The sequence below is a fragment of the Thamnophis elegans genome, chromosome 5 (assembly GCF_009769535.1).
Source record: "Thamnophis elegans isolate rThaEle1 chromosome 5, rThaEle1.pri, whole genome shotgun sequence".
NCBI classification, from domain to species: domain Eukaryota; kingdom Metazoa; phylum Chordata; class Lepidosauria; order Squamata; family Colubridae; genus Thamnophis; species Thamnophis elegans.
This window is the reverse complement of record NC_045545.1, coordinates 45,062,558-45,076,468: the sequence shown is the minus strand read 5'-3', so window position 1 is coordinate 45,076,468 and position 13,911 is coordinate 45,062,558. Positions and strand designations below refer to the sequence as shown.

Genomic DNA, 13,911 nt, shown 5'->3' with positions numbered 1-13,911 from the left:
TATGCAAGAGACTTAACAGCAAGAAGAATCTGGAATTCTTTCTAGCTGTTCAAAATCAGTATTAAAATGGTTCAGTTCCTTTCCTATTCCATCCTGTCCCTTCCCTCCCCCCCCCTTATTTTTTCTTATACAGCAAAAATTGACATGTATTTTTCCTCAAAATTTTGAGTCTTCATTACATGATTAAGCTGATAATTGTTGTGAACTAGGCCTTAGTAATAAACTGAGCTGAGGAAGTGGTAATTTCTTGGCCACATTTTATTTTAAACACTCATTTTCTCTCCTGTTTCCTCTCTCTAGTGTGGTATTATATTTCCCAACTCAGAAAATAAATCTAACTTAAATATTTTTTTTTTAAAGTTGTTGATGGGAAAACTTTTTTTACTGATAAGTATGGTGATATCCAAGATATTTATGGTTTGTAAGACAAGAATATAAAGGGCTGAGCTTTCAGGTTCTTCATTTTGTTTCTCTTTCCCAGGTAGGCACATACTCCAATTAAAATAAACACTTTTTTAAAAAAAAGAAGTCATATATTTGGAATCAAGTGCAAACATTATCAATTCCATTTTTAATTGCATCAATCATATAATTTTATGTAATGAACCAGTACTGTAAATACCGTAGTAGTAATGCAGCCATGAGTAAAGGAATGAATAGAAGTAACATCTTCATGCTATATCAACAGGAAGAAGACTATTAAGGGGAAGACTACAAGTTATCCCTCAGTATTTTTGCTGCCAGTCCATCAATTAATTAATACACCAATTATATACATTTGAATTGTAGTGTAGAAATTTCAAACCAGTTTCATAGTTACCTACTGTTGCTTTTGAGATGAATAAGACATTGTTTTCCAGCTTCTGATTTTGTGTTTCTTTTTGGGTACCACAGGTTGGAAAGGGATGCTGTGCAGCTCTGAAGGCTCTGGGAGCAATTGTTTATATCACAGAGATTGATCCCATCTGTGCCCTTCAAGCCTGGTAAGAAATGAACTGTTACAAGCATTATCCTCTGAAAGCATTCAGCTGTCTTTATCACTTTTGGTTGGTCTTCTGGTGACTACTTCGGAAGGTTGAAATGAAACCAATTTTTAAAAAGTCTTCTATCTAGAAATTAAAATCAAAGCTATCTTTGTAAGGAAATACAATCTTCAGTAGATGTGCACTCCTGTATTAGGGTGTTGTGATTAAGATTGTTCCTGAAGATCTGGTGCACAGCTTGATGGAGGCCTTGGCCACCATTTTGAACAAGAGCACGGCTACAACTTAGGACTGAATTGTGGCTTTTCCGTCCTGTAAACAAAGAAGTAAAATTACATGCAGCCCATTAACTTTTATAAATTTCTCCATCAATGAAGATGGATCCTAAGAGAAGGATTAAATCCATCTCTTCTAAATAGAAGGGAGCTCATAAAAGTTCTTCCTGACCCTCAGGATAACAAAGCCATTCTCACCAACCATGTTCAAGCTGATCAGTGAGGCAATACTAGGCAATAGACAAGATGCTATTTGGCAGCTGAAGTTTAAAACATAAGGAAAAAGTAGTGCCTCAAAGCTAGCCCAGAAAAGCTGGGCCAAGCTAAAAAGTGAGAGTTTCCTGATGTGAAACAAAGCAAAGACAAATGATAGCACCAGCAACCAATCTACCAGTAAGAAATTAGTGGTACAACCAGATTCCTGCTTTACAACCAAGGTCAAGTCTATTTTACTTCGATTCTTTGTCCACCCCCCACTCCAAATAATGGATATGGCATATGCAAGACTTTTAAGAATCCACATTAGGTATACTTTAGAGGATTTTTTAAAAAAAAAATGTTAGATTTTTTTAATCTCGCCTTTATTATTTTTATAAATAACTCAAATCTGTGAAGGGCTGGTGATTTGTCTCCTTCAAAAGAGATCAAAGAAGAGGAATTACAGTACATGATCCACTATTTGCAGATCAGTACTGTTGAAGATGTACTGTTTTACAATAACCAGCCAGTCCGAAGTAGAAGCACCCTTCCAGCATCACAGATGACTTAATAAGGAAGCAGTTACATCAATAGCTTTAACAGCAGTATTAGACATTTTGTAGGGAGGCAGTCTATGAACAATTAACCACCTTTCTTATACATTATAAAATAAATAGGTCCATCTGTACAGATGCAGCTTTGGGGTATCAGTATTACAAAAAAGGTTATAACAATTATAATGACTTATGCTGGAGGTACTACATGGTAACTTGTTCTTTCCTGTCAGCTCCATCTTTGGTAACCATGAAATACTTTTCTAGCTATCAAAAAAAAAAAAAAGATGGACTCAACAGTCCCACTGTACTGGAGGTGAAAAAAGTTGGAGAAAATCCAAACATCCAGGTTCAAAATACACCCTGTACTACTGTGCCTATGTTAATAGTTTTACATTGTTCTTGTTTGCCATGTATTCTCTGCCAGTGACAAGTCTTGTTACTATGAAATAGTAGGGGGAAAATACTCGTTTGAAGTCAATGTATATAATTGAAGGGAAGAGGTTTCATCTATAGGATAGGAAGAAGTGTTAGGCCCTATTTCTCAGCTATTGGAAGTGGGGATCCTTTCTGTTGGATCCAAATTCCAGTTACCAGAAAGGTACTTCATGGTACACTAACTATTTAACAGGTGTGGCTATTTACGTTTTCTGCAGTTATTTTTTAATAGAATGGAATGAAATGTAATTTGAATTCTAGAAAGACTTGGATCATGCTAAGTAATTATTCCTTTAAGAGTGTCATGCACTTTATTTGCTTTTTCATAGCTGGCAAAATATTGTTTTATGTGAACAATGTTTCAGTATTGTATATCTAGTGTACACAAAAGCAGTCAAGTAATATCAATCCTTAACCTGATATTAGCTGTTCTCAGCTACTTTGGTTTATTTATTCTATTGCTGCTGTTTCAGACAAATGTCAGTCAATGAAATCCATGAAATGAATAAAGAAATTGTGAAAAGAAAAATGGTACTTGGTCATTGAGAATTGGAAGTGCAGTAATTCACCCTTGGGCATGAGGGAATCAGTGTACCTTATGGAATATTTCTCTTCTTTTGCTCTTTAAAACATAGCAAAACAAATTGGCTTGGATTCTTTGACAGTAGTAATAAGAACAAACCTAGTACTATTAATTGAGGTACTGTATCTAACTTACAAATATATATGAAGAATTCCTTTACATTTCAGGAACAGTAAAATTATTTTTATTGATCCCTCTGAAAATACCTTTTTATCAACTTATTTATGAAATAAGTTATTGAAGAATAGCACCATCTGAATAACATTTAAGAATAGATATTCAGTTATGCTGCGATATTGACAATGAGTTTTTAATTTATTTGATTTTGAGAAGTTGATTAGATGGACAAATTGTTCATCCTATTGTTTTGCATGTTGTGATCAGTGTTCCTTTATTCTTTCATTTCTGTGTGGTAGCATGGATGGATTTCGGGTAGTGAAACTCAATGAAGTAATTCGACAGATGGATATAGTCATAACCTGCACAGGTAAAACTTACTGAGAAGGATAAGTAATGTTTTAGGTTCATATTATTTCCAACTGGTGAAATTTTAAAATTCTGTTTTTCTATTTTGGGATGGTTAAGATTAGACTTCCCTACTCAAAGTTCAATGTTAAAATAATGTATGAATTGTTAAAGTGTTGGGAAATATTAGTTATGTAACTTGCTGTTTTGTTGTGTATATAAAATTTGGAATTAAAAATTTTGGGACAGGCAAGGAAAAATAGGATAGCTAAAGTAAATCATCAGCTTGCTATAGGTGCCTTTTTTCAATGTAGGGAATAAGAATGTGGTGACTAGAGAACATTTGGATCGAATGAAGAATAGTTGCATTGTATGTAACATGGGACATTCCAACACTGAAATTGATGTGGTGAGTATTTATTATCCTTGGTTTCTCTTTTCTCCCAATGAAATCTTGTAGTTTAATCTCTCTGAATGTTTCCTTTCTTAGGCTAGTCTTCGTACCCCAGAACTTACTTGGGAGCGGGTACGTTCTCAGGTGGATCATGTAATCTGGCCTGATGGCAAACGAGTTGTTCTACTAGCTGAGGTATGTGTAGAAAGATTCAGGTATGTCTTAAACTGTTTCTCAAGATCCAAGATAGTGAAAAATAGCATGGTGTTGTACCTAGTTATAAATAATTACAAATAAGAATAAATTATTCTGGCAAACAGTTACGGAACTGAAACAAAAAACACTTTTCTGCACAATTATGCAGAAATGCAAAGCCAACAAGATTGATGTGGGTGTGACCCTCATTTCTAGATTGTGTGGTTTCTTTTGGGTTCAGCTAATCTTAACATCTGAAATTGATTATTTTCCCAATGATGAGTTAATTTCCTCACATCTAAACTATATACTATCTCAAATTTTCAGGATTTAAAAGATTTGAGATATTATTTAATAATTTCAGATCAACTCCACATTTCTTGTCAGTTAGGTATTTGGTAAAGTAAATTGAAACTAAAGTATTGTCCTCAGTTTTAATGGCTCTAATCCATGTTTACCACTTGCAGTTATCTCAGAGGTGTTTTGTTTTGTTTTTAACATAGGGGCGACTTCTCAATCTAAGCTGTTCAACTGTTCCTACTTTTGTCCTGTCCATTACGGCTACCACTCAGGTATTCAGTTGCCAATACTTAACTTAGACACTTTGCCTTAGTCTGCATTTGCAATATATTGATTGTGAAGAAAGAAAATAGAAGAAATCTATACATAGTATAGATCAGTGGTCGGCAAACTGCGGCTCACGAGCCACATGCGGCTCTTTGGCCCCTCGAGTGTGGCTCTTCCACAAAATACCACGTGCGGGCGCACACATACAATGCAGGGGTGGGTTTCAGCCATGTGAATGAAGGAAACTGCACGCTCATTTGCCTCGGCTACGCTATCTCCTTCCGTTCTGTCTCCCTACTTCACTCGTTCGGGCAACAGAGAACGAAAGGAGATAGCATAGCCAGGAGCAAAGGAGACTGCAGCCTCCTTCATTCCTTCCTTCCCTCAGCGCCCACCAAAGCGTTCCCCCTGCTCGGCTGCCGTCACTGCGACCACACACTCTGCGTGTCCCCCCAGGCTACGGCCTGAGTGGTAGCGAGCGATAGCGCCGCAGGGTGGTTGGCGGCGACTACTGGTCCTAGGCTAGCTGTGGGTTGCGCTGCTTGGTGGGCAGCGCCCCAACTCCCCCGCTGCTGCGGCACCTCACGTTCCTTGTCTTCCGGCTGCAGTCCCACTCCATGGAAAATATAGGCCCGCGCACTCCCCGTGCAATTACAGCCCGGAGCAGGACCAAAGCCCTTCCTCCCTCAGAGGGAAGTTTCTGCAGAAGCCTGGGCGAGTGAGAACAAGTTCCCGCCATTACAAAGTCTCTGAGACTGTAATTGTACGGGCAATGCGCATGCGCCTATGTTTTCCACGGCATGGAGCAGCGCTGAGGCTCTGCATGGCCGGCGATGACTCCAGAGGCCATCCGCGGGGGACGGGTCCCCCTCACATTCCTCATCTTCCCGGATGGCCTCCAGAGTCATCGCCAGCTGTGCAGAGTCTCAGCGCTGCTCCATGCCGTGGAAAACATAGGCGCATGCGCATAGCCCGTACAATTACAGTCTCAGAGACTTTGTAATGGCGGGAACTTGTTCTCACTCGCCCAGGCTTCTGCAGAAACTGCTCCACACAGTGGAAAACTTAGGCACGCGCGCACAGCCCGTACAATTACAGTCTCGGAGACTTTGTAATAGCGGGAACTTGTTCTCACTCACCTGGGCTTCTGCAGAAGCTTCCCTCTGTAGCCCTCCGAGGGAGGGAGGGCCAGTTGGGAGAGGGGCTTTGGTGCTGCTCCGGGCAGAGAGATTCAGAGATACAGAGAGTTATGAGTGTGGATGGGAGAGTTGGAAGGGGTCAACCTCAGCGAACGTACCTCAATCAGATTGAGGACGTTTTTAGCAAAGGCCAGCGAAGGAGTACCCTAATTAAGTTAATAACAATGTACCTACCTATATAATTTAAGTTTAAAAAATTTGGCTCTCAAAAGAAATTTCAATCGTTGTACTGTTGATATTTGGCTCTGTTGACTAATGAGTTTGCTGACCACTGGTATAGATTATGAAACATATACATTCTGCAGCAGATACTAAAGAATAAATTTCCTACAATTCAGGTTTTAGGTACATAAGTTTAGCTAAAATGAAAGCATGAAAAATAAGGTGACTTGCATTTGAATAAGGGAGTAATTGCAGGAAGCAGAATTTGCTGGTTGTAGAAAACTCCACCCATTACTTATTTGAAGAGTGTCCAGCTTTCTTTTTATTTATTTATTAAATGTCATTTATTTATTTCTGAATTTTCCCCTGTTCCTCCCCTTGTGTTATCAGGTGTTTTATTAGCTGTGAAACCTCATATTTGCATAATGAATCCTTAGACAATATATTAAAGCTATTACCCTGTTCTATTGCCCGAACTGTCTTTTTTAAAGGCAGTTAATTGTGCATTGTTTTGGTACTCATGCCTTTGAAAACATACTTGATTTGTATAAAAACTATTAAGGGGGAGAACTTTTTTTCTGTTAAATGGCTTCAGTTACACATCTCAATTGAAATGTTACAGTTAACTTAATAACTTGTTCTCATTTTTCCCAAATCACTGCTTGTGCATTATGGTCAAAATACAGAGATATTGGTTGCTTCCCTTTCATTTAGAATGTATTGTGTCTAAATAAATAAATAAATAAATAATAAATGTATATATATATATATATATATATATATATATATATATATATATATATATATATATATATATATATATATATATATTGTGGGACAACTAGCATTTATGGATAACTGAAGAAAGTGCTAAGGTACTATTATATATGTAGATCATCAGACAGATGGAATATAGATATATTCCATCTGTCTGATGATCTACATATATAATAGTACCTTATCATTTTCTTCAGTTATCCATAAATGCTAGTTGTCCCACAATCCAGTATTTAAAGTATATTTAGTATTTCTAAATAAATGTCTTTATCACTGGCCATATGAGAGCCTCAATTTAAACTCTGTAGTTATTGTTAATTTCAGCATCTCTCTGATCTTAATAGGCTTTGGCTTTGATTGAGCTTTACAATGCTCCTGAGGGAAGATACAAACAAGATGTATATCTGTTGCCTAAGAAGATGGGTAAGCAAATAATCTGTGACTTCTTAAGTGTAATTTATTGATTATTGAACAATAGCTTCTATATTGAAAGAGACCTTGAAATGTAAGCCATATCTGTCTGTCTTGACTGTCCCTGTCTGTCTGTTTGTCTGTCTGTCTGCCTACCTTTATTTTGGTATACTTATGATTTGTATTACCTACCTATTTCATATTAGACCATTGAGCTTTAAGCCATTTTAATCCTAATGTTTTTATAAATAATTCTTAATCACTTTTAATTTAATGCATTTGTACTTTATTATCCAGATTCTGAACTTAATATAAACTTGGCATGCAATGAAAGCTGTGAGATAATAGGATGTGTATTTAAAAGAGCTGCTAGCACCAAAATAAGAAATTTGAAAAAAGGAAATTGCATAAAATATGAGGAAATTACATAAATGTTTTCATGGGGCACTAATAAGTTGCTGATTAAGTATATTAATGAAACATCTTGTTTGAAAGATACAAAGTAGAAGCAACTACTTTGCTTTTAGATAAGAATTAGAAAATATTTTTATTAAATATTAAGTTTAGAATGGGGAGTGTCAAGATATTTTTACCTCTTAGATCATGTCTATTTCAAAATCAAAATTTAAAATTTAAAATAATAAAAAGATCCACATTAGAATGATGAGGGAGCAAAAGTAAAGAAAATACTCAGTGTATTATCCTTCTGCCTCAGTGTTTATGCAATCTGTAATAATGGCTCTGCTAGACTTTGCATTAGAGACTAATGATGGAGGGGACTATTTTTCAGATCAGCTTCTTAAAAGCTTTGAGGCAGTATAAACAATTTTTTTAAAAAAAGCTTAAACTAATAGTTATGTTTTTGACCTTCCTAGATGAATATGTTGCCAGCTTGCATCTGCCATCATTTGACGCTCATCTGACAGAACTAACGGATGATCAAGCAAAATATTTGGGACTCAATAAGAATGGGCCCTTCAAACCAAACTATTATAGGTAAGATCTCCATGAGTTAAAATGAGAAAGAGACTTAATGGCTGTACATTGTTACAACAGAATGAATAGAATAGTGTCATCATTTCTCAGTGATAAGCTATTGTTGTTGGTTTTTTTTATCATTCCCAGCCTAACCCTGATAATGTGGTTATAAAAGCTGAAATGTTTATTTAAACATAGATTAAAAGTAACACAAATTGGCTTAATTGTTTATAGTGTCAACTATGTGGTGGTTTTTGTTTGTTTGTTGCATTGAACAAAGAAAGATAACATATGTGAAGCACAAAAGGTACTTGGTCTTACACCCTGCTTAACTTTGTCTTTTTTTCTATCCTTTGCTGTAGGTACTAATGGACCATAATGCTGAAGAACCAGACCACATAATATACACAAGAGCTTTAGCAGAAATATTTTTAAATAACTTTTTGTGTGTCACTTTGGAAGACTTTTGTTTTATTCATGTGATTATATTATCCTGTCCAGTTCTTTTTAATATTTCCCTGTCTCAGTATTGATCCTGCAAACAATTTGGGATTCCTTGCTACACCGCCACAGAAGTAATGTGGTTTTAATTCTCTTCCTCAGGTACTGGGGAGAGGATTTCCATTGGTGATGTGGGGTATTCTCTTCATGTGATTTTGTTTTTTAATTTAAAATTTTCAGAGCACCTTAGTTGTAGCTGGTAGAACTGCAGAATATTAAGAGTACTATTTTTTCTGTGTGAAAATTAATTGCAAATTCTAAATTGCCTTAATGAGCCCCTATTTATTAGCTGCTACATTAGTGTTCCTTCTCCTCCATGGGAACAGACTTGACACCTTGTGGCCAGTTGGGTTATAGGTGTATATTCCACAAATGCCTAATCTTCATTCTTTATGTGGAAAAATGTCCTCTTGATTTCAGTAGGACAATATCACCTATTATTTATGATCAATTAAGATATTTTTTCCTACTTCAAGTATATAACCGCATGCCTGGTTATACTAAATGTAGGCAGTTTTAACTTCTCTTTTTAAGTTGCTAGGGTGCTAAACTGAATTGAAATGGATATGGCTATCCATTTTTATAGCATTTCAATTTTCAATTATTTTATTTTATTTTTGCTGCTTTAAACCAAGATGTACCCATATCATATTCTTAAAGGCTGTGATTTTTTAAAAAAATATTTTGCTTCTGGTTTGATAAACTAGAGAGACTATTTTAGTTAATACTTAGCAGAATTTTGGGACCACCAACAACCAGATTGGCCCTCTTGAACTGAGATGGCATCTCATGTTCTCCATTCCTTCCTTCACATAGCACAGGAAACATTTGAATGATCATTTATGGTAGGTTTTAAAATCCTATAGAGAGACTTACTCATTGTGTAAGGCACTTCCCTCCATCTTCAGACTCCATTTGTACCAAATGAATAGTGAAGGTGGATCCCTTTTCATTGGCACTACTATTTCAAGTGCTCTGCTGCTTTAATTTTTTATCCTAGTAATTAGTATATTCTGTCCAGTTAATATGATGCACTGGTATCTCTCCTGTGAGATTATAGTACAGCCCGGATTTCATATTATAGTGCCATGAAATGGAGGGGGAGAGAAGCTTCAGGATTAGGAAAAGCAAATGTTCAGTGAAAGATGGTGAATCAAGCCAATTGCTGGGTTCTGATCTGCTGAAGTATCAAGGGATAGCATCTGTGAGCCAGAGATTTTGTGAACATAATGACCAACTTTGATTTTTTTTCTGCCTTTTTATGTAATCCTTGTGGAAAACTAGATGTAAATATTGAACGTGTCATTATTAGCTCCTTTATAGGTTTTGTCCCACTATTGTATGATAAAGACCTTTTGGTAGCTAGTCCTTCACTGAAGAGCGTAAAGCAATTACAATTTGATGAGGACCCTGAGACCCCAAACATTTGCACATCCATCATGCTTGCTCTCTTTCTAAATGACTCAATAAGTATCTAAATAAATATTTATTTTTGGCAGTAGCATAGTGACAATTAGTCTTGCAGAATGATGCAGGACATTGACTTTTAGTAGAAAAGCTTCTACTAAACTCTGCCTCGAGATGTTCATATACCCTCAATTTCAGAATCTGATTTTAAATATGGCCAGGCCAAATGATTGTTTTGATCATACAATAATCTCAGCTTGAACAAACATACTTTTTTCCCAAATATTTCATTGGGATATCTTGAATTTTATTTTTTTACTTTTCACAGCACTCTTACAATTTCTTATAACAGAATTAGGTAAATCCAGCAGAGTGTATTCCAGAAAGGCTTCCAGAAGTTTGGGAGGGCTTTTTCATTCCATTTCTCTGCCTCTATGTTGCAATGTCGATAAATATCTTAGCTAAGGGCTCCATCTCTGTATAAGCCATGAAATAAATTCTCATACCTAGCAACACCTCAGTTCAATCAGAGGGAGCATGTTATAGCATTAGTCCAGATGGGGATAGGTTTATTTTGTATATGAATGATTTTTAATGAATGCAATATTAATAATCCTTGCAAATGAGCAATAATCATTACGCAAAGTCTGAATAAATGATTAGAAAGCTATCTCTGACTTCAGTATTCTTTTCTTCTGCTTAAATAATGCTGTATAATATTTTACCTCTTTATAACTGGCAACCTAGTCATCCCCTTGAACAGAGTAAAATAAGTATGGAATGAGGAATATATACAGGTAGTCATCAATTTACAACAGTTCATTTAGTGATTATTCAAAGTTACAGTGGCACTGAAAAAAGTGACTTATGACTATTTTTCATACTTAGGACCATTGCAGCATCCCCTTGGTCATGTGATCAAAATTCTGAATATTGGCAACTGAGTCATATTTATAACATTTGCCATGTTCCCAGTCATGTGATCACCTCTTACAACCTTCTGACAAGCAAGTTAATGGGGAAGTCAGATTCACTTAACTATGTTATTAACAACCGCTATGATTCACTTAACAATTGTCGCAAGAATTGTTGTAAAATGGGGCAAAACTCACTTAACAAATATTTCACTTAGCAATACAAATTTTGGGCTCTATTGTGATCATAAGTCGAGGACTACGTATACTACATTTTTCTGCCTTGAAGGCTGCATACCTATCCTTTCCTCCCCAGCAAGTTTTGTGAGGAAGAAATAACTTGTGTTGTGCTATCCTCTGAAACTACAAATCAAGGGAAAATATCAGTGGTTTAAATGTTTCTAGAAAACATCTGCAGTAGATCTAAGCTAATTCTCATTCATCCACATTCATCCGCATGGTTCTTTTCTGTTATTGCTAATAGTCCAATTATGCAGTATATAACTTTATCCAATGAATAACTTAAATTAATGAAAATTATTAAAGTTCAGCAAAGATAGATTTATAGATACTGCTTGAATAGTTGCTTCTATAAATTATATTATATATTATATATTATTATATTATATATTATAAAACAAAGAATATAAATTCATGCTTAACCTAAAACTGCTTTGGATCATCCTCTGGTCATGCTTTTTCAGATAAAATTGTAGGTTTGCCGTATCATAAATGTACCGATTGAGATATTATTGAGAAGTCCAGGTTTGTTGTATTAATGGTTTTTTTAAAGTGGCTTTTCAATTGAGCTGGTGATCTAACAGCTATATCAATGAAGCAGTTTGCCATGGCCTAAGATTTTCCTTCTCAGTTTAGCCTACCAGCCCTAGATTTCCTCCTGGCTTCCCATCTGTGATGATTTGACATAAAATAAAGGCAGACAGCAAGGAGCTTGAACTAGAGGCTTGTCTTTATTCAGTGGCAGCCATCTTAAAAACTACCTTCTGCCCCAGATGACGTCATTAAAAAAGTTAACTGTTTCCTAACCTTCTTAAAGAGCTAGGCATAACAATTGAACTTGAAATATAGCATAAAACATACACATCATTACATTTCCCTTTTTAAGTATAAAACATCTAATATGATACAAAGTCTTTCCATATTTTTGGTTTAATAGCTCGACCGTAGCGAGAGAAAGTTACCGCTGTCTGATCAGCAGTAAAATTGCTATCAGGTTGTGAGTCAGTCCCAGCACTGTCACATGCTGATATGCTTATATTATCCTTGGCGTTCTCGGTAGGCTGTATATCCATGTTCAGGAATTCTATGCTATCATGCGCTTGCGCTTCATTTTCCTTGTTTTCTTTTTCCAACACAGTATCAGCAGCAGTGTCTGGACAAAGATGACGCTGTTTCTTCTCAATTGCTGTCCACACTTGGTATCAACTACATATGATTTTGGTGAATTGCTTCTCTGACAATTCGAGCAGGTTCCCATGTTCTCCCAGTGACTCTGTGTCTCACAGCTTGCCCGGCACACAGTGGACAAAGAGGCTTGGTAGATTTATTAAAATACAGTTTTTGCTTTCTCATGTTTATGTTCCTCTCAGCTGTTACCCACTCATGTGCGATGGAATGAGGCTGCAATTTATGCGGAGCAGTAGGCACTGTAGTCCTCAGTGTTCTCCCCATTAGCAACTGTGCCGGTGAGCATAAATCCTCAATGGGTGTTGCACGATAGTTTAATAGATCTAAATGCACATCCTGCCCTGACGATTATGCTTTCTGTATAATGGATTTGGCTATGCCAACATACTTCTGCTAGGCCATTGGCCTGTGGGTGATAAGGGCTTGTGGATTTGTGCTTGATTCCCCATTCACACAGAAAGCACTGGAATTCAGCACGAGAAATGTGGCCCATTGTCAGACACAAGTTCTTCACACACTCCATGTCTTGAAAGTATTGTCTTGAAAGCCCATATGACTGTTGACACTTTTAGACTTCCAAGCTGCACTAGTTCAAAGTATTTGCTGTAGTAGTCTACTATCATCAGGTAGTGGATGTCTCCAAAGTAAAAATGTCTGTAGCCAATCTCTGCCGGATGTCCTTGTTGAGTCAGTACAGCACCTAGCCCAAACTGGGATGTATCCACTTGAAGCACGGTGTCAGCATTTGCGTCAAAGTATTTCAGTATTGGCCCTGGATGTTTAATGATCAGTTTCTTCACTTTGTCAAAAGTCCTTTCCATGTTTGCATCCCAACACCAAATGGCATCCTTCTGCAGCAGTACACGTAACGGTGCTGTCTGTTGAGCGAGGCCCTTAGAGAATTTAGATAGATAGTTGATAGTTGCCCAATGATGTCTCCAGTTCCTTTCTGGAGGCTGGGGCCATGTTAAGAACTGCTGTGATCTTCTTTGGATCAGGCTTCAAGCTCTCTTTGGTTAGTAGGTGTCCAAAATATGTCACTTCTCCTACCCCAATTTGCATTTTATTTGGATTGAGTTTAAGATTTCTCTCACAACATCAATTGAGCAAAGCAGTAAGGTTTCTGTCATGCGCAACTTGATCCTTTCCATAGACCAGTGGTTCTCAATCTGTGGGTCAGGACCCCTTTGGGGGTCGAACAACCCTTTGACAGGGGTCACCTAAGGCCATCGGAAAACATATTTTTGAAAAAATCCGAAAAACATAAAATAATGTTATGGTTGGGGGTCACCACAACATGACGAACTGCATTAAAGGGTCACGGCATTAGGAACGTTGAGACCTACTGCCATAGACCAACAAATCATCAACTATTACTTCAACTCCCTATAGACCAGCAATCAGTTAATGTGATTTTTTAAAAAGTATCTCCTGTGCCGATGCTATACCGAAAGGCACCCTTGTGAAGCGCCGTCGACCCAC

General features: G+C 36.8%; 1 protein-coding gene across 2 annotated transcripts in view; it reads left to right on the top strand.

Moving 5' to 3' along the window:
- Positions 1-10,757, top strand: part of AHCYL1 (adenosylhomocysteinase like 1) — a 51,921-nt gene extending 41,164 nt beyond the window's left edge. Inside the window, exons 10-17 of one of the 2 annotated variants that reach the window (XM_032218049.1) lie at positions 895-983; positions 3,448-3,518; positions 3,811-3,905; positions 3,987-4,085; positions 4,589-4,657; positions 7,135-7,213; positions 8,077-8,197; positions 8,542-10,757. In XM_032218049.1, coding sequence (XP_032073940.1) covers positions 895-983; positions 3,448-3,518; positions 3,811-3,905; positions 3,987-4,085; positions 4,589-4,657; positions 7,135-7,213; positions 8,077-8,197; positions 8,542-8,548 — 630 coding nt within the window. In that variant the 3' untranslated portion in view covers positions 8,549-10,757. Of the gene's footprint in view, positions 1-894; positions 984-3,447; positions 3,519-3,810; positions 3,906-3,986; positions 4,086-4,588; positions 4,658-7,134; positions 7,214-8,076; positions 8,202-8,541 lie in introns of those variants that run through there. The other variant, XM_032218050.1, reaches the window with a different exon arrangement.
- Positions 10,758-13,911: the final 3,154 nt, after the last annotated feature.